The sequence below is a fragment of the Gracilinanus agilis genome, chromosome 5 (genome assembly GCF_016433145.1).
Source record: "Gracilinanus agilis isolate LMUSP501 chromosome 5, AgileGrace, whole genome shotgun sequence".
Classification (NCBI taxonomy): domain Eukaryota; kingdom Metazoa; phylum Chordata; class Mammalia; order Didelphimorphia; family Didelphidae; genus Gracilinanus; species Gracilinanus agilis.
In genome coordinates this window covers 229546395-229568387 of record NC_058134.1, presented here as the reverse complement: position 1 = coordinate 229568387, position 21993 = coordinate 229546395, and the positions used below count along the sequence as shown (strand labels likewise).

The following is a 21993-nucleotide window of genomic DNA, read 5'->3' as shown; positions in this document are numbered from 1 at the left end:
AGGTGGGTACACTGGTCTGGAGAGAGGGCCTTGCTGGTACTGGATTTGGGAAGTTGAACACAAGCACCAGGGAGGTGACTGGAGGAGAAAGCCAGAGAAACACAGCAAAAACTCTCAGAAGATGGCAGCTTAGGTAGAGCCAAGCCTCAGACAGCCTGGCTTTATCAAACCAATATAGAGAACAAAGGGCTTCAAGAGGAAAGGAAACCAGGTCCAACTGCAGGATAGAGCAGGGAGACCTTACTGCTGGGCAGCTCAGCAAAAACACTCCATCTTGTCCCCTCACTTCTTTTTTCCCCTCTCAAGGTTTTAGCCTCAGGGCACTTTAAGCAACACAGACTAATTCAATCAATACAGGCTTAATTCCATCAATTGGACATATAAGAAGTCTTCAGAGGACAGGGAAACTCCAACACCACTCCCCCATACACTCCAGAGAAAGTAACCACAAACCTCCATTGCCAGCTGGGGGAAGATCTTTCATCAAAGCTCATTAAATCTTTCATCAAAGCTCAAACTAGCAGAACAGAAAAGGAAAAAATATGAGTAAACAGAAAAACAGAAAAGAAATGACAATTGACATCTTCTTTCAAGGAAGTGAAAAGAGAGAAGAAGAAAGAAGAAGGAAGAAGGAAGAAGGAAGAAGGAAGAAGAAGGAAGAAGGAAGAAGGAAGAAGGAAGAAGAAGGAAGAAGGAAGAAGAAAGAAGAAAGAAGAAAGAAGAAAGAAGAAAGAAGAAAGAAGAAAGAAGAAAGAAGAAGAAGAAGAAGAAGAAGAAGAAGAAGAAGAAGAAGAAGAAGAAAAAGAAGAAGAAGAAGAAGAAGTTGCTCCAGCAAATTGGGCACAGGCTTTAGAAGACCTCAAAGTTCAATTAACTCAAGAACTTCAGGAATTCAAAAAGCAATCAAGAGAGGCTGAAGACAGTTTGAAAACAGTAAATACATGAACTAAAATAAGAAAATAAAGTCTTAAAAGCCAGAATTGGCCAGCTTGAAAATGAGGCAAAGAAGGCAAAAGATGATCTGCAAAGAAAATCAGACCGGAAGGAGGATGACCAAAAAGCCAGGGATGAAATTCAGTCTTTAAAAACATAGAACTAAACAACTAGAAGTAAATGACTTCACGAGGCAGCAAGAATACAATAAAACAAATTTTAAAAAATGAAAACTTTGAGGAGAATATGAAACACCTCATTGATTCAACCAAAGATCTGGAGAACAGAGCTAGAAGAGACAAATTAAGAATTATTGGTTTACCCAAACATCATGACAAAACAAAAAATTTAAACATCATCCTACAAGAAATTATCAGAGAAAACTGCCCTGGTATTGTTAAACAAGAGGGAAAAGTGGAAATTGAAAAAATCCACAGACCACCCCCTATGTTTAATCCATAACTAACAATTTACAGGAATATTATAGTCAAATTTAAAAACTACCAGACCAAGTTAAAATATTACAAGCGGGAAAAGTAGAGTTTGAAAGAATCCACAGATCACCTGCTACATTTAATCCTCAACTGACAACTCCCGGAAATATTATACCCAAATTCAAGAACTACCAGACCAAGGAAAAATTTTTACAAGCTGATAAGAAGTCATTCAGATACCAGGGAACCACAGTTAGGATAACACAGGATCTGGTTGCATCTACATTGAAGGAATGGAAGGCATGGAACATAATATTCCTGAAAATAAAGAACTGGGTCTACAACCAAGAATCAACTATCCAGGAAAACTGACTACATTTTTTCAGGGGAAAGTATGGTTATTCAATAAAATTGATGACTTCCAAGCATTCATAAAGAAAAAACTGTAATTAAACTGAGAGTTTGCTGCCTAAACACAGAACTCAAGAGAATTACCGTAAGATAATTAAAAAAGGTGGAGGAATTAAAAAAATATTTTCTTTAAGGGACTCAATCAGTTCAATTGATTTGTATCCCTAGAAGAAAAGATTTTGGCAAATATTAACAATTGTTATTATCAACAGGTAACGAGAAGTTTTCATAGAGGGAACATTGACAAAGGGTATAGGATGAAATGACAAGATACATAGAAATAGATTTAGATATAAATATATGTACATATGCATATGTATATATATAAATATATACAAAACTAGAGGGAAGAAAGAAGGTAATATTAAGAAAACTGGGAAAACAAACAAAATGCAGTAAATTTATATTCCATAAAGAAGCGTGTGGGGAGAACAGGGAAGAATAACAATACAGTGGAAGGGTAAAGAGGTTGGAGAGAGGAAATATTTAATACTTAACTGCATTGAAATCAACTTAAAGAGGGAAGAACAATCAGATACACTGGGGCAGAGGATTGATTCACGCCTTAGAGAGAAGTAGAAGGGTAACAAAAGGACTGGTGGGGAGGGAAGCAACACTAGGAAGGGAGAGGGTGGGGGTAGCTTAAAAAAGACCCTAAAAAATAAGAGGGGAATAAGAAGAGAGAGGGGAGAAAGGGAAGTACAATAAGAGAGGGGATTAGGGGAACCAATTAACAACAAAACACTGGTATTGAAGGAAATGGTGAAAGAATAAAGGGCAGGACAAGGAGAGAGAATCAAAATGTCTGGGAATATACAGTTGATAATTATAATTCTGAATGTGAATGGGATGCACTTGCCCTTAAAACATAAGCAAATAGCAGAGTGGATTAGAAACCAAAATCCTACCATATGTTGTCTACAAGAAACACAGATGAAATAAGCAGACATACACGGAATAAAAATGAAAGGATAGAGCAAAATCTATTGGGTTTCAACTGAGAAAAAGAAGGCAGGATTTGCAATCATGATTTCTGACAGAGTGAAAGTAAAAATAGATCTGGTTAAAAGAGATAAGGAACGTAATTACATCCTAATAAAAGGCAGTATAAACAATGAAGAAATATCAGGACTCAACATGTATGCACCAAATTGTATAGCATCCAGATTTCTAAAGGAGAAGCTAGTGGAGCCCAAGGATGAAATAGATAAGAAAACTATACTAGTGGATGATTGCAACCTTCCTTTATCAGATCTAGATAAATCAAACCAAAAAATAAATAAGAAAGAGATAAGAGAGGTGAATGAAATCCTAGAAAAATTAGAGTTAATAGATATATGGAGAAAAATAAATAGGGACAAAAAGGAATACACGTTCTTTTCAGCAGCACATGGAACATTCACAAAGATTGACCATGTATTAGGGCATAGAAATATGGCATACAAATGCAAAAGAATAGAAATAGTAAATGCAACCCTTTCGGATCATAATGCAATTAAAATAACAATTAATAAGGGTACATTGATATGCAAATCAAATATTAATTGGAAATTGGGAAATATTTTGAAAAAAAAGATAAAATAGACAAAGTACTGGTAAATCTAAATTTAAAAAAGGAAAGAAGAAAACCAAATTAACAGTATCAAAGATGAAAAGGGATACCTCACCTCTAATGAAGAGGAAATTAAGGCAATCATTAAAAAGTATTTTGCCCAATTATATGGCACTAAGTATAGCAATCTAGGTGATATGGATGAATACTTACAAAAATATAAATTGCCTAGATTAATAGCAGAAGAAATAGAATACTCAAATAATTCCATATCAGAAAAAGAAATTGAACAAGCCATCAAAGAACTCCCCAAGAAAAAAAACCCTAGGACCAGATGGATTCACAAGTGAATTCTACCAAACATTTCAAAGAACAATTAATCCCAATACTATACAAACTATTTGACATAATAAGGAAAGAAGGACTTCTACCAAATTCCTTTTATGACACAAATATGGTAATGATTCCAAAGCTAGGTAGATCAAAAACAGAAAAAGGAAACCACAGACCAATCTCCCTAATGAACATAGATGTAGAAATCTTAAATAGAATACTAGCAAAAAGATACCAGCAAGTGATCAAGAGGATCATCCACCATAATCAGATGGGATTTATACCAGGAATGCAAGGATGGTTCAACATTAGGAAAACCATTCACATAATTGACCATTTCAACAAGCAAACAAACAAAAATCCCATGATTATCTCAATAGATGCTGAAAAAAGCCTTTGACAAAATACAACAGCCATTCTTTTTGAAAACACTAGAAAGTATAGGAATAGAAGGTCCTTTCCTAAAATTAATAAACAGAATATATCTAAAACCATCAACAAACATCACCTGCAAAGGGGATAAATTAGAAACCTTCCCAATAAGAACAGGAGTGAAATAAGGATGCCCATTGACACCTTTATTATTTAACATTGTACTAGAAACACTAGCAGTAGAAATTAGAGAAGAAAAAGAAATTGAAGGTATTAAAATAGGTAGTGAAGAGACTAAGCTATCACTCTTTGCAGATGATATGATGGTCTACTTAAAGAATCCTAGAGAATCAACTAAAAAGCTAGAAGAAATAATCAACAACTTTAGCAAAGTTTCAGGATACAAAATAAATACACATAAATCATCAGCATTTCTATATAGTTCCAACACATTAGAGCAGCAAGAGGTAGCAAGAGAAACACCATTTAAAATGACCCTAGACAATATAAAATACTTAGGAATCTATCTACCAAAACAAACACAGGAATTATACCAACACAACTACAAAACACTTTCCAAACAATTAAAACTATATCTAAACAATTGGAAAAACATTGATTGCTCATGGGTAGGATGAGATAACGTAATAAAAATGACCATTCTACCCAAATTAATTTACTTACGTAATGCCATACCTATCAAAGTACCAAAAAATTTTTTTACAGAATTAGAAAAAACTATAACAAAGTTCATTTGGAAGAAAAAAATTCAAGAATATCAAGGGAAATAATGAAAAAAACATGAAGGAAGGTTGCCTAGCAGTACCAGATATTGAACTATACTATAAAGCAGTGGTCATCAAAACAATATGGTACTGGCTAAGAGACAGAAGGGAGGATCAGTGGAATAGACATGGAGTAAGTGACCTCAGCAAGACAGTGTATGATAAACCCAAAGAGCCCAACTTTTGGGACAAAAATCAACCATCTGAGAAAAACTGCTGGGAAAATTAGAAAACAATATGGGAGAGATTAGGTTTAGATCAATAATTCACACCCTCCACCAAGATAAATTCAGAGTGGGTGAATGACTTGAATGTAAAGAAGGAACCTATAGGAAAATTAGGCGAACACAGAATAATATACTTGTCAGATCTATGGGAAAGGAAATATTTTAAAACCAAGCAAGAGTTAGAAAAAATTACAAAATATAAAATAAATAATTTTGATTACATTAAATTAAATTGTTTTTGTAGAAACAAAAAAAATGTAACTAAACTCAAAAGGGAAACAACAAACTGGGAAAAAATCTTTATAACAAAAAACTCTGAAAAAGGTTTAATTACTCAAATATACAAGGAGCTAAATCAATTGTACAAAAAATTAAGCCATTCTCCATTTGATAAATGGGCAAGGGACATGAATAGGCAATTTTCAGAAAAAGAAATCAAAACTATCAATATGTAAGTGAGAAAGTGTTCTAAATCTCTAATAATTAGAGAAATGCTAATCAAAACAACTCTGAGGTATTAACTCACGCCTAGCAGATTGGCTAAAATGACAGAAGGGTAGAGTAATGAATATTGGAGGGGATGTGGCAAAATTGGGACATTGATGCATTGCTGGTGGAGTTGTGAAGTGATCCGACAATTCTGGATGGCAGTTTAGAATTACGCCCAAAGAGTGATTAAAGATTGCCTGCCCTTTGATCCAGACATAGCATTGCTGGGTTTGTATCCCCCAAAAGATCATAGGGAACAAGATATGTACAAAAATATTTATATTCATTCTCTTTGTGGTGGCAAAAAACTGGAAAACGAGGGTATGCCCTTCAACTAGGGAATGGCTGAACAAATTGTGGCATATGCTGGTGATGGAATACTATTGTGCTCAAAGGAATAACGAATTGGAGGAATTCCATGTGAACTGGAATGACTTCCAGGAATTGATGCAGAGTGAAAGGAGCAGAACCAGGAGAACATTATACACAGAGACTATGGTAAAATCTAATGTAATGGACTTCTGTACTAGCACTAATGCAATGACCCAGGACAATTCTGAGGGATTTATGGAAAAGAACACTAACCACTTTCAGAGGAAGAACTACAGGAGTGGAAACACAAGGGAAAAGAAAACTGCTTGAACACATGAGTTGATGCAGACATGATTAGGATGTAGACTCTTAATGACCACCCTCGAACAATTATCAATAATATGGAAATAGGTCTTAATTGATTACACAGGAAGAAACCAGTGGAAATGTGCATCAGCTACTGTGGGGTTGGAGGGTGGGAGAGACATGTAACCATGGAAAAATTTTTTTCTAAAAAATAAATAAAAAATAAAATGCTAGTACATAGCAGTTTGTTTAGAACACACAATATTTCATTATTGTTTATTGTTTATTCTTTTACTTTTTATTAGAATTTATTCCCAGATATCTCAGAAACTTTCTTCCCACCTCACACAATATCCAACAAACATGTGTGTGTGTATGTGTGTATAAGGTATGTCTTTTGTGTTTATATAGTTCAATTCATTCTCTGAAGGTGTACATTCACAAGTTATTTTTCAAATATTAAATCTGTGACTGTATGTCATATTTTCTTGCTTCTTTTAAATTCACTCTTTATTATATTTTGTGGATCTTTCCAAGCTTTTTTAAATTAACCTACTTAATCATGTTTCCAAGATAACCACAAGGGACCCATGATGAAAATACTGTTCATGGTCAAAGAAGGAACTGTTAAGAGTTTGATTGCAGATCAGAGCATGTGATCTTTCACTTTATTTCCTTCATGAGATATTACTGTATAAATGATATGTGTCTTCTAATATGCCAGGAGCAACATGGAAATATGTATTACATGAAAGTACTGGTATCATCTTTATCTGACTATTTACCTGATTATATATTGGTTAACAATATAGCTGACTATGTACCTCCTCAAGGATTTGGAGGAGGAAGGAGGGGAAATCTGAATCCTAAAATATCAGAATTGTCAAAAATTGTTTGTTGCTAAAAAACTTAATTTAAAATAAAATAATTAACCTGCTCATTGTTTCTTGTGGTACAATTGTAGTCCATCACAATCATATACCACAATGTGTTTAGCCAGTCCCCAGTTGCTAGACATCTTCACAATTTCCAGGTTTTTTTGTTACCACAAAGAGAGCTGCCATAAATATTTTGGAACATACAGGTTCTTTTCCTTTTTCTCTGATGTGTGGAGTGGGTTTGGGGGTAGTGGGGCTTAGCATCCCCAGAAATGACTCTAATGAGCAGATAGAAGACTTAGATAACATGCTGATAGGAAGCAGCCTTTATTAGAGAAAAAGCAGGCATCAGGGAACATTGCTGGTTTTACCTCAACCATGTCCACTGGTTACAAAAAGAATCTTTATTTTATAGGAAATCTATACAATGGTGGCTTGAGTTTACCACCACCTGTGTTTGAGTCATTGGTTTCTTATCTGAGATATTCCTTACTCCCTACTCCCTTTTGGTTCTCAGATCTCTTTGAATCATGAGAGTTTTTTCTCAAATTAACACTTTCTTAGTTTTAGTCATAATTCAGGAATATACAAGGCCAGAGTCACAGTCTTTGCAATAATTTTCTAGACAAGAGTGTTATTCCCATGAGAGATTCTCTTACTATATCTTCTGGGCTCCATGGCCTACTCATTGGTCTCTCTGTACTGTAATTTTCCATGGGACTTCATTTTCTTAACACTCGAAATTCTGATTGTGAGTCAATTGAGAATTAATAAGAAAAGGAAAGGTGTTTATTGGGACACTTTTAAAGAAGTATTAATAATCAGAAGGGGCTTGGTTGGGGGAAGTGTCTTCACTTCAGGGAGAAGATGTCTTTACTGTTTGTCATGTAGAGATAGGCTTCTTTTCTCTCTTCTTGGAAGGGCCTAGCTGAGCTAATCTATATAGGAGAGTTACAGGGATAACTGATCAGAAATTATCACTACCACTACTAATCCTAATGCTAACCATAATTGTGAATAACGCATTACTAATTACTCATTTTTACTCCACACGAATCCCCCATCATTTTGTCTTTTCAAAGTTGCATTATTCACAATGTTCAGTGGTTTCTTCATGCCATAGCTGAAACATGAAATCAGTTTCAAAATATACTTGAGTCTCATGCTCCTTAATTAAGTTTCAGACTTTTTGCTTTTTTTTTAAATCATCATTTTAGGGGGACCTTATTGGACTTTTAGGGTCTTTGGGGCACAACATGCATGCTTCGGTTTCCCTTATAGGTAGCAAAAACACTTAAAAATATTGATTAAACATAATTGGACCCTTCTTCTTCATCATCTTCAGAGATCCTCTTCCTCTGGAATCCTTGCTCCCTCTGTCCCAGGTTGATTGCAGAATCTCTTGGGAGAGGGGGAGGGGTCTTCCTACTGACAAAAATTCTTTGAAAAGCTAACATTTTATGAAATAAATCCTTCTATCTCAGATACAGAAATTCCTGGGGCCCTAATCCTTAGTCTAAAGTTTAGATTCCACTGCTTCTCAGAACTATTTCTACCTATTTCTATGGAAACTCAATTACAGATCATCAAAAAACAATCTCATCTGTATAGAGTTATCACTTAATCAATTCTAACTTTTTACTACTAGTCAACTTGCTTGTTTAGAAAATGGAACTGTCCATCTTATAATTTCTATCCTGGGCTGATAGTAGGAATTTGTTGCAAAAGAAAGGCAGGAGAAAAGATCTTTAACCATCCTTGCTGTTCTTTTAAGGACACATTATGAGTGAGTCAACATTGTTGGACTTCATGCATAGAGAAAAGCTGTTATTGGCTCATGCCATAACTGTTTCACGCAGGGACCTCTAGTACCCAGGGTTGGAAATGTCCCATCTAGATTTAGTCTTAGACTTCCTTTCCAACTGTTATAGGACTTTCACTCATCCTTTTAATGTCTTCCAGGTTCACAACAATATCAATCATGGATCAATCATCAGATAGTCTGAAATCCAAGCTTTCAATAATATCCGGTGTTATTCCCATAAATCTTTTCTCTTAGTGACAAAACTCCTACCCATTACAGTTGAGTGAAAACCTATTCTCTTGGTATTCAAATTTCATTCTTTTTTTTTAAGATCCATAATTGAAAACAAGCTTCCTGCTTAGTTGATTACTTATTCTAATGGCTTCTTAAAATCAAGTTTATTTAAAAATGTTTTTCTCATTTAACTTCATACAGTAAATGACAATTCTGTATCTTCTTCATAACTTATCTAGTTACCTATTTTATCCCTACCTATTATAATGAGGAGAGGAGAGAAATGGGTGCAAACGGGTAAGAGAAAGGATTTTGTACAGAGATCAGTGTGCTGGAATTTACCACATGCCATGTGATTGCATAGGTTCTGTTCTGGAACGTGGGGAAAATAGAAAAGGGGACACAGAGAGTTACCAAGGGGCTTTTGGTTTCCTGTTTCTGGGAGAGTCTGAAGCTGGTAACTTCCTCCTGCTTGTGATCTGTGTGAGCCAAGGAGGGGTTTGGTTTCCTATCCCCTTGAAGCCAAAGCTACCAGCTCTGGTATCCTATGTGAAGACATACTTCATATCTTGTGATCCACTCATGTTTCCAGCCTCCAGAGAGAGTGTTTCCAGCTTCTCTGAGCTCTGAGTCTGGCCAGTCAATGAAGGAAGACCAGAAAGCCTACAACCATCTTAGGCCTAACAGGCCAGGGTTGATTGCTGAGATAAAGGGTCAACCTTCCTGCTCTGAAGAACAATACACCTTGCCAAACTTATCTGGGAGGATTATAGAGTCAAGTAGTAAAATAGCTGGGGAAATCTTAGACAGCAGAGTAGTGAACGAGGCAGCTTGGAAGACTAGAAGTCTTTGCAGGGTTCTTAGAAGGGGGAGGTTTAGGTAGAATTTCTTAGATCAGGGTATCCTATTCCCCAATCCTCCCATCCAGCTTACTGTGGTTCAAATAAACCCCTGTTTTGTTTTTTAAACTGGTCTAAGAGTCCAATAAGTGAAAGAAACTATCAAACCCTTGGTATCTCACTTCTACCAAAACAACCATCAGATCTATCCACCTATTTCACCATTACAATGTATTACCTATCTGAGAACACTTAGGGCTCAGTAGTTTACCTTGCTGGTAAGAGAGGAAGATGAAATAATCAATTGCTTAAACTACCTTAATCTCTAAACATCCACTCTTTCCCCCTTCAAATCTCTGCTAAAAGCAGAATCACATTCAACATCTGCACATATCTATATCCATTGTTCATACAACATGTCTGTCTTCTGGATCTCATAAAGAGGCCCCATATTCTATTAAAGTCCTCTGCATCTTATGTCTTTCAAATACTAATTCTATACCTCTCTCTTGCCTTCTCCCAGGTATCCTGTCACCTGCTTTTATCAATTCCTTCATCAATTATATCATCATTTATATATTATGTCTTTACATATTGGCTTATCCAATTTACCTCAAAGATTAGTTCAGTTCACAGTACAAATTCATAAATCATTTGTGTTTGCCCAAAATTGAATTCTACCAAATTGGATTTAAATGTATATTTACATTCAGTAATTAAGCCAATTTTATCCAGGGTGCATATTTTGGCAAGAATTCATACATCTCAATCAGTTACAACAAAATTTACAAATTCAGAAATTCTTTAGCAATATTCCAAACTCTTAATACATATTCCATTCCAAATTACTAAACTTAAAACTTCTTCTTCCCCAGTGTTCATTATATTTTCACTTATTGCTAATTCAATAGTATATATAATAAAATAACATTTTCATATTCTCATTTGTCTATCCAAAATTTAGATCATATAGGATCTTCTTAATATTATATCACTTCTTCTTCTAAACTGGTACAAAATTCTTATACACTTTACACTGATTTTATTAAATCCTTATATTCAACTATCAAATCTCTAACCATTGTTCATTTCAAGTCTCAGTGAGAATTAACAGTTCTCTCATCATCAAATACAAAATCAAACTTATCTAGAATCTTATACAACTGATAGAAAATTTTCAACATTGATTTATCACTTTATAGTGATTTCACACAATTCCACAGATATATTTAATAATCATTTGTGATTTTCCAAAATCATATATATGAATCTTAAAAAATTAACACCATTAAAAAATCTACTCAATTGTGGGATCAAAATCTTCCTTCTCTTGTTCTAATCTTCCCTCATGCTACACTTCTGTAGTCAGCTGAAAAACAACAGAGGAAAAAATTTGAACAGATCTTTCTGCTTTGGTCCTCTATGAAAAGTAGAGGGCAGAGAGCCAAGATGGTGGAGTAAAGCAAAGAAGCTCAGAGTCATCATGAGAATCCTCTCCAATCAATATTAAAATAATTCCACAAAACAAATACAGAAGTGAAAGAACCAACAAGAAGACAGAGTAAAACAACTTTCAGGAAAAGAAAAAGCAAAAGGTAGAGAACATCTGAGGTACTAGGATGAGAGAGGAGCACAGTCAGCAGGAAGCTATAGCAAAGAATGAAGAGCAAGGCAAGAGCAAGCCACACCCCACATCCTATATGTGCTATTCCAGGTCTGGAACCTAAGACCAAGACAACATTCAGATCCTGGGACCCTGTTTGGACAAAATAGAGGTCCAAAAAACCCACACTATGTGAAATTCTAAACCTATGGTGAAGTATGGAATCCCAGCCCAGGGCAATCTGTGCTGAAATCGGCTGATCTGTGTGGGCCCAAAGTGAAGCCAGGAGTTCCAATCTTGGCTTATGACAAGGTCATAGATCCCAGTTTGGAATAGCTGGTAGAACCAAAGGGGATATAAATCTTTTTGTCAAAAGCTCGGGGCAGAGTTCCAGGACAGGACAATCAACTGTGTGCCTGAATAGTAAGCAGTGAGACCAAAAACTTACACCTAAGTCTGAGCATAGAATTTGAGCAATGCCTAGACTGATCAAGCTCAGAGTAAAACCAAAAGCTTATGCCCAAGCCTGAAGCAAGTATTTAAAGTTATCAGCATCTAAATGGATAATTGATTCAGCAGTGGGAGGTGGCCTTCAGAGTTCCCAGACTATCACACAATCTTGGAAGATCTGAAATGGGCAGAAACCCAGAAAAAAAGCTAAAACTAGCATCAAGGAAGGGATGAAATTTAAGAGGGTACTGTAACCTCCCAGAGAACAGAGCCTACCTATAAAAAGGTAGGAAAAATGAGTAACAACAAAAAAAGCATCTAACTCTAAAGCATTTCTATGAAGGCAAAGAGCAAAGTATAGACACAGAAGGGGGACAGTGAAAGCAAAGGAAACACACACAAAGTCCAAAAGAAAATTTTGGATTGGACACAGATTCTAGAAGAGCTCAAAAAAGACTTCAAAAATCAGTTAAGAGAAGCAAAGGAAAAGTGGGGAAGAGAAATGAAAATGACACAAGAAGAAATGGGCAAAATGAAAAAGGAGGAGAACCAAAAGCAGTCAGAGGAAAAACAAGCCTTAAAAATTAGAATTGAATAACTAGAAGCTAATTATTTTATGAAAAATAAGGAGACAATAAAAACAAAATCAAAAGAATGAACAAAAAAAAACAGAAGAAAACATGGAGTTTCTTACTGAAAAAACAACTGACCTGAAAATAGATCCAGGAGAAAGATTTTAAGAATTATAGGACTACCCGAAAACCATAATAAAAAAATCTTACACATCAAAATATGAGAAATTATCAAAGAATACTTCCCAGATATCCTCAAACAAGAAAATAAAATTGAAATTGAAAGAATTCACAGATCACCTCAATTAAGAAATCACCAAATGGCAACTTTCAGGAATATAATAGCTATATTTAAGATTCCCCATATCAAGAAAAAAATACTGTTAAAGTGACAGAAAGAAACAATTCAAATGCTATGGAGCTACAATCAGGACAACAGAAGACCTAGCAGCTGCTATATTAAAGGATCAGAAGGCATGGAATATGATATTCAGGGAGGTAAAAGATCTAGGTTTACACCTAGAATCACCTATCTAGCAGAACTAATTAAAAACCAGAATCCTACTATATGTTGTTTACAAGAAATACATTTGAGGCAGGGTGACACACATAGATTAAAGTTAAAAGGCTGGGGCATAACGTATTATGCAACATTTAGAGTAAAAAAAAGCAGGAGTAGCAATCATGATATCACACAAAGCTAAAATAAAAATTGATAGAATTAAAAGATATAAGAAAGGTAATTACATTCAGATAAAATTCAGTATAGAAAATGAAGAAATATCAATACTAAATATTTATTCACCAAATGGTATAGCATACAGATTTCTAAAGGAGAAACTAAAGAAGCTTTAGGAGGAAATACATAATAAAACCAAACTAGTGTGGGACCTCAACCTTCCCCTATCAGAGCTAGATATATCGAACCAAAAAATAAATAAGAAAAAATAAAGGAGGTGAATGAAATGCCAGAAAAATTAGAATTAATAGATATCTGGAGAAAACTTAACAGGGAAGAAAAGAAATACACATTCTTTTAGGCAGCACATCATACATGTACAATGGTTGACCATGAACTAGGGCATAAAAACATTGCAAACAAATGTAGAAAAGCAGAAATAGTAAATGCAACTTTTTCAGATCATAATGCAATAAAAAATTATAATTAGTCAGGGTAAATGGAGAGGCAAATTTAAAATTAATTGGAAGCTAAATAATCTAGTGCTTCAAAACTGGTAGGTCAAAAAACAAATCATAGAAACAATTACTGATTACACTGAAGAGAATGACAATGAGGAGACAAGACATCAAAATCTAACAGATATAGCCAAAGCAATACTCAGGGAAAAATGTATATTTCTGTATACCAATATCAACAAAATAGGGAGGGAAGAGATCAATGAATTGGGCTTGCAACTTAAAAAATTACAAAAAGACCAAATTAAAAATACCCAGATAAAAACTAAGTTGAAAATCCTAAAAATCAAATGAGAAATGAATAAAATTGAAAGAAAACACTATTGAACTAATAATAAAGAAGCCTAAAAGCTGATACTTTGAAAAAACAAATAAAATAGACAAAGTATTGGTAAATCTAATTTAAAAAAAGAAGAGAAAAATTAACACTATCAAAAATGAAAAGGGAGATCTCACCTCTAATGAAGAAGAAATTAAGACAATTTTTAAGAATTACTTTGTCCAATTATATGGCAATAAATATGACAATCTAGGTGAAATGAGCAAATATTTACATAAATATAAAATGTCTACATTAACAAAAGAGGAAATTGAATACTTAAATAATCCCATATCAGAAAAATAAATTGAACAAGCCATCAAGGGATTCCCTATGAAAAACCTCCCAGGGCCAGATGGATTCGTAAGTGAATTCTGCCAAACATTCAAAGAACAACTAATCCCAATACTACATAAAATATTTGACAAAATAAGCAAACAAGGAATCATACCAAATTCATTTTATGACACAAATACAGTACTGATTTCCAAGCCAGGAAGACCAAAAACTGAGAAAGAAAACTATAGACCAATCTCCTTCATGAATATAGATGCAAAAACCATAAACAAAATACTAACAAAGAGACTATAAAAAGTCATCACAAATATTTTTCACCATGACCAGGTGGGATTTATACCAGGAATGCAAGTCTGCTTTAACATCAGGAAAACTATCCACATAGTTGACCATATCAATAACCAAACTAACAGAAATCACATGATTATCTCAATAGATGCAGAAAAAGCCTTTGACAAAATACAAGACGTTTTCCTATTGAAAACACTAGAAAGTATAGGATTAGAAGGCCCTTTCCTCAAAATAATAAACAGTGTTTATTTAAAACCATCAGCAAGTACCATCTGTAATGGGGATGAGTCAGAGGCCTTCCCAATAAGATCCTTTGTGAAGCAAGGATACCCATTATCACTACTATTATTTAATAGTGTATTAAAAATGCTAATGGTAACAATTAGAGAAGAAAAACAAGTTGAAGGGATTAAAGTAGACAATGAGGAAACTAAACTATCACTTTTGACAGATGATTTGATGGTATACTTAAAGAATCCTAGAAAATCAGCTAAAAAGCTAGAATAAATAATCAATAATTTTAGCAAAGTTGCAGGATTCAAAATAAACCCATATAAATCATCAATGTTTCTATTTCAGACAAAACTCAGCAGCATTAGTTAGAAACTCCATTTAAAATCTCTTTAGACAATATGAAATGTTTGGGAATATATCTGCCAAGACAAACTCAGGAAATGTATGAACAAAACTATGAAGTAATTTTCACACAAATAAAACTATCTAAAGAATTGGAAAAACATTAATTGCTTATGAGTAGGATGAAGTAATGTAAATAATTGACAATCCTACCTAAGTCAATTTATTTATTCACTGCCATACCTTTAAAAGTACCAAAAATCTTTTTAATAGAATTGGAAAAAAATATTACTATGTTCATCTGGAAGAAAAAAAGATCAAAACAAGAGAAATAATGAAAAAAATATGTGAAGGATGGGAGCCTAGCACCAGAAAAATGCAAATCAAAACAACTCAAACCAAGCAGATTGGCCAATATGAAAGTAAAGGAAAATAATGAATATTGGAAGGGATATGCAAAATTTGGACACGAATACACTGCTGGTGGAGTTTTGAATTGATCCAAACATTCTGGAAAGCAATTTGGAATTTTTTCCAAAGGGCTTTCAAAGAATGCATATCCTTTGATTCAGCAATATCAATCCTAGATTTGTACACAAAATAGATAATAAGGAAAATACTTGTTCTTTGTGGTGGCAAAAAATAAAATATTAAATTTTTTAAAGAATTGAAATTTGTTTTATAAAACTATTCTTGAATTGAATAGAGGAAAGCTAATTACTTCCATCTGCAGTCTGGATTTGAAACTCTAATCCCTTATCTAAGCTATTCATCCCAATTGCCTGCTTGTTTCTTTTCACCAATAAATGATAGAAATATATTATTATCTCTGTGCGTATCAGTTTGTGTCCTCTTTAAATGTGTACATGTTATTTTCTAGAAACATTGTTGTCCATGTTTTTCTAACTGTAAGAATCTAACAAGATTCCACACATCATTACATACTTACTAAATACTTTTCATTGCTTTTATTCCACATAGGTGGAAAATAGCATAAAAGGCCACATACAGATTGCAGTCCATGGATCTATTGCAGGAAATTGTTCCAAAGATTCTCTATTTTTACTATTTCTAAATTACTAAATACTCTTGGGAAGGCTTTCTACTTACCAGACAACTTTCTAGTTAGGAGTACAGCTAGAAGCTAGAATTTTGAAATATAATTCAGGTTAAATATTCAGTAACCTACCTAGTACTATCTCTTCTATATATCTACAAATGTATGTTACCTCTATCAGACTTCCCATTATTGATGCGAGACCAGCCATCGCAATGCAAATGACTCCATAGAAGAAACCTACATGAATGTTAAAAGAACATAAATATTAAATGACATGCCAGTTAAAGACTCTTAACAAATTAAGTGTAAATTATCTTTCTGTGATAGATTAAATAGAAACTCTGGGGTGAAGAATGGACACAGTTATCAGTGTAGTAGCACCTTATGGACTTTTCTATGAGTTCTTAAGCCTAAGAACACCTAGTTCTTAATTCAGTCTTGATGGAAATTTATATTTGCGGGTTCAAACCTGAAAACCAGTGTTACCGTCAAAATTAAAATCTGTAATTTTATACCACACAAAGTAGAAATAGCCTACTCAGTATTGTTGTTGTTTAGTCATTCAGTCATGGCTGACTCTTCATGTCCAGGTCATGGACCATAGATATTTATGGATTTTTTCTTGGCAGATACTAGGATAGTTTGCTGTTTCTTTCTCATTTCAATGTCAGCAATTTCCCAGGGCCAGCTCAAGCACTTTGGTTTTCAGAAACCCAAATTTCTGAATAAACTAATATAGATAAGATCTATATGAATAAAAGGATTCTTCCATTAGTTAACTTCCATGGTTTTACAAACAAATTTTGCTTCAATTTCAAAATCTTTAGTTGGGAAGACTGCCTCTTTTCTCCTTATCTATGAGAACAATTTTTGCTACAATATCATAATAAGAAAAAGCATAAAAATGCAAGTTCTTGAATTCTTGTTTTATGCCCTTTATTATGAAGGATTTGATACTCTTTCAAAGCACAATTTGTAAAGGGAACCTTTGTTTTCTGCCCTTAAATTCCCTATGTTATTTCTACATGTTCCCATTCTGGTGTAAAATTTGGAGGAAAGCAGTAGCTAAAAAAACCTCCATGCCTCATTTTTCCTCTACTCCTAAGATTTGTAAGCTTTCCTGACATCAAAGCTTCAAGTAGCTATATAAATATAGTATGAGTATGTAGGTACTATTAAACATCTGGAATGAAGTTATATACCCAAGTAGGGTGACCTCATTTTTTGGAACAAATGTGATTTTTATTGATTCACCTCCTAAATCCAGCATGACTATACATTGTTCTTTACTAGAATGTTTAAATTGCCTGTTCAAAAGTTCATTGTAGAAGCATCTAGGTGACACAGTGAAAACAACTCCAGACCTGCAGTCAGGAGGACCTTGATTCGAATCTGGCCTCAGACATTTCCCAGGTGTGTGACCCTATAGTTGTTATAGGACAGGAAAAAAAATGACTTTTTTTTTTTTAAAAAATCACTATGATCTTTGCTGAAACTCTTTCATCAGTTCCATTCATTATGGAAACACAGTCATTTCCTATAAGGAAAGGAGATACCTGATATCCTCTCTTACCTTCTGGCAAATTCACACTTTTCAACTGGTAACAGATACATACTAGCTGTTGCCTTAGGAACAAGAGGTGTGAACTTCCACAAATCAAAAGAAATTTATTCTTGAGCAACATCCAGTAGTTCTTGTGGTTCCTGAGTACCCTTATCAACATCATCAGCTTAAGCATAAAGTCCTAGCTTCAGTGCTTTGAAAGTTTCATGAGTCAATGTAGCAGTTCCTCTCGTAGTCTCGGTAAACTTCAAAATGTGTATTCAGGTTCCAGTACTTCCAAGCAGCAAACATAATTCCACATAATGTTGCATGGTTAGTTGTCATAGGGATCCTGTTTTCTTCTCATCCTCACACTAGGCTCTGTTATGCTAAAGATTTCTTGGATAGATTTTAAACATGCAAAAAATGTGAGCAGACATACAAAATACCAGATGTTGCTGAAGAAGAAATTCCTTGTGATATGTACAATGTCATGCCATCCTTTCTTAAGGCAACAGCTGGTTTGTTTCTGTTGTCAAGGGAAAAGGCTCAAAAGTTACAATAGAAAGTAAGAGAGGATTTTCAAGCACCGCATTTTCTTGTGGGAGATGCCTGTTTTCCATAATGAATAATAACTGAAAAGGAGTTTTAGCATGGATCACAGTGAACTTTTTAACAGGCAATTATAACAATGAATAGGCAATTTTTGATATCTTCATGTTTCCTTTACTATTTAGCAATATTTTTCTCATTTCTTTTGAAATCAGAATTCTGTATTACACTTGCTATTTGAAATTCATGATAGTCTCAAAGTTGTGAAACATTCAGGGATTTCTTCACTCCTGGTACTATTCACTTCCTCAAAGTGAGACCAGCTTGCTCCTCTCCTAGCTTGAATTATTCCCTGGCTTCAACCCATGAGGGAAGATTGGATTAGCCACTCCTCCAGCTACAACTTACTTGGAAAATATAATTAATAGAAAATTCAGAAAGCTTCTCACCTATACCAGGTTCTCTGAAGCTGTGTATCAGGTAAATGAGCTTACTTGAAATAAGAATGAAAGTATCATGTAAGGTAGCATCATCAATGGAGTTGGAAAAACCAATAGAGGATTAAGTACTAGTTCTAAAATCTAGCTATCTAGCCATGATTAAGTTATATAACCTCTTCCGGTCTCAATATGGCATTAAAATATGTATGACCCATTTCACAAGGCAGTTATGTGAAAGAAACTTTGTAAATCTCAAACTATCATCTAATGTGAACAAGTATTAAAAAATTTTTAAGAAGTAATGATGTCCTCTCTTTTTCTCAGGTCTGATTAGACTTAAGTTCTAGTATGCCCAGCCCTCCACCCCATATCATCTTCTCTGCCAAAGTTCCTCCACTCATTCCTCCTCTATATGAAATACCTATTACACCCTGCCTCCTTCTTATCTTTTCCACTACCATTTCAGCTCATTCTATTATATTCCCTCAGCCTCAAGTCTTCCATCCATACATGTCCCATCAATATACCTAGGCAATGATGCCATTTTCAAGGGCAATAGATGGCATTTTCCCCATACCAGAATCAAACAATTTGACTTTTGGGGTTCCTTATAACTAGTCTTTCATCACCTTAATATGTTTCCTAAAGGTCAAATTTTCTACTGAGTTCTGGGTTTTTCCCAGGAATAATTGAAGTTCTTTTAGTTCATTAAATTTCCATCTTTTTCCTTTTATAATTATGCTCATCTTTGCTAGATATGTAATTCTTGGTTGTAAGCCTACTTCTACGTGCTCTGTGACATGCTATGTTCCATGTCCTTCAATCTTTTAATGTTGTGGATGCTAAGTTTTGTGTTATTCTGAATGTAGGTACACAGTATTTAAATTGTTTTTTCCTTATTGTAGTATTTGTTCCTTAATAATAGGGGTTTTAAAATATAGCAACAATGTTACTTTGTATTTTTAGCTTCAGGTCTCTTTGAGGTGTTGATCAGTGGACTCTTTCAATATCTATTTTCTTTGTTTCCAAAATTTCTAGGCAAATTTCCTTGATGATATCTTAGAGTATAGTGCCTAAACTCTTTTTGTGACTATAACTTTCAGGAGTCCAACTATTCTTATATTCTCTTTCTTTGATCTCTTTTCCAAGTCAGTTGTTTTTGTGATGTCTCATATTCTCTTCTATTATTTCATTCTTTTGATTTTTCTTTAATATAGCCAATCTTAGGAAATTGTTGGCTTCTCCTTGTCCAATTCTAGTTCTTAATACATTGTTTTCTTCCATAAGTTTCAGGATCACTTTTTTTCAATTTGTGTGACCTTTCATAATTTTTTTGATTTTCTTACATTGGTCTTATTTTCCCCCCTAACTTTTCCTTAAACTTTCTCATTTGGTTTTTAAAGTGGTTTTAAAACTCTTCTAAAAGCTCTTTTTGAGCTTATAGCCATTTATTGTATTTCTTTATTGTTTTTGAAGCAGGTAGTTTTACTTCACTATCCTCTGAGTTTAAGCCATGATCTTCTCTGTCCCCATAATAGATATCAATTGTTAAGGTTTTTTCTCCTTTATTATTTATTTTATTTGTTTAATTAATTTTAATGGCCAGGTCAATAGGTGTAATTATTAGCTTTTTACTAGGTTTTTTATTTACTGGGTTTTTTTTATTCAATCAGCCAGGAAACTGTGATTCTTTTTGATGAGAACTTAACCTTCAGAAGGTGAGAAATTGATCCTACAGAGTGCTGGAACTTTTGGAAACTGTGATTGACCCCTGTAAAGAGGGGAAGAGACAAGAAGTCACCATAAAAAAGCAAGCCCCAAACTCCTTCAGGAGAGATTGTCTTTGAGAAGGTAGTTTGAAGAGATTGTCTTCTGGAGATAGTCTTAGTCTTTGAGGGAGCTTTGCTGGAGACTACAGCTTGGATCTTGGGCTCAGAGCTCAGCTTCTACTTGGATTCTGACTCTTGGATTACTTTGTTGGGTGAGTAAAAAGCTAACCCCTTCCTAGCTTCTGGAGAGACTAGCTTCCATTTTGGTGGAGGCAGTGTGGTTACTCACTACCATCCTTCCTGGTTGAGAGCTAATTAATCTCTGCCTGGATTAAGCAGACCCAGAGTAAAACGTTTAAGTTGATAGGATAGAAAATTTCTCTATCCCCCTCATGTTTCCCTTCTTTATTCTTTCCTCTCTATTTGTAAATATTTGTAAATAAGTTTCTGACTCAAGATATAATACTGGTAACCACATAATTTAATATAATCATCACTTAACCATTAATTTTAACCTTTACATAGCCCAATATAGCTAAATATTGTAAATTTGACTTAGTTCCTTACATATTCAGGAAATTAAACCTTTGTAAGAGAGTTTTGTTATAAAATTTTTCCCTGTTTGTTGCTTTCCTTCTAATTTTTGTTGCATTGGATTTGTTTGTACAAAACATTTTTAATTTGATATAATCAAAGTCATACCTTTTACATATTATAATGTTCTCCATCTCTTACTTCATCTTAAATTCCTTCCTTTCCCACAGATCTGAAAGGTATACTATTTTATTTTCATCTGATTTATTTATGATTTCACTTTTTATATTGAAGTTATTTACCCATTTTGAACTTATCTTGGTATAGGGTATAAGATGTTGATCTACACCTAATTTTTTCCATAATATTTTCCAATTTTCTCAGTAGTTTTTGTCAGATAGTGAGTTCTTGTCCAAAACGCTGGGATCTTTGTGTTTATCAAACACTATCTTGCTGAGGTCATTTACCAATAGCTTATTCCATTGATCTACCCTTCTCTCTCTTAGCCAGTACCATGTTTTTATGACCACTGCTTTATAGTACAATTCATGATATGGTACTGCTAGGACCCCATCATTCACATTTTTCCCATTATTTCCCTTCATATTCTTGATCTTTTGTTATTCCAGATGAACTCTGTAATAATTTTTTCTAATTCTATAAAAAAGTTTTTGGTAGTCTGAAAGGTATGGCACTGAATAAGTAGATTAATTTAGTTATTATTATATTAGCTCATCATACCCATGAGCAATTAATGTTTTTCCAACTACTTAGATTTAGTTTTAATTATGCATAAAGTGTTTTATAGATATGTTAATATAATGCCTGTGCTTGTCTTAGCAGATTGATGCCTAAATATTTTATATTGTTTAGACCAGAGA

At 34.1% G+C, this 21993-nt stretch overlaps 1 protein-coding gene across 1 annotated transcript in view; it reads right to left on the bottom strand.

Moving 5' to 3' along the window:
• LOC123250118 (sodium-coupled monocarboxylate transporter 1-like) overlaps positions 1–21993 on the bottom strand; it is a 190429-nt gene that overhangs the window by 31323 nt on the left and 137113 nt on the right. The window contains exon 9 of the mRNA XM_044679154.1: positions 16444–16511. Within this exon, the coding sequence (XP_044535089.1) occupies positions 16444–16511 (68 nt within the window). The remainder of the gene's footprint in view (positions 1–16443; positions 16512–21993) is intronic.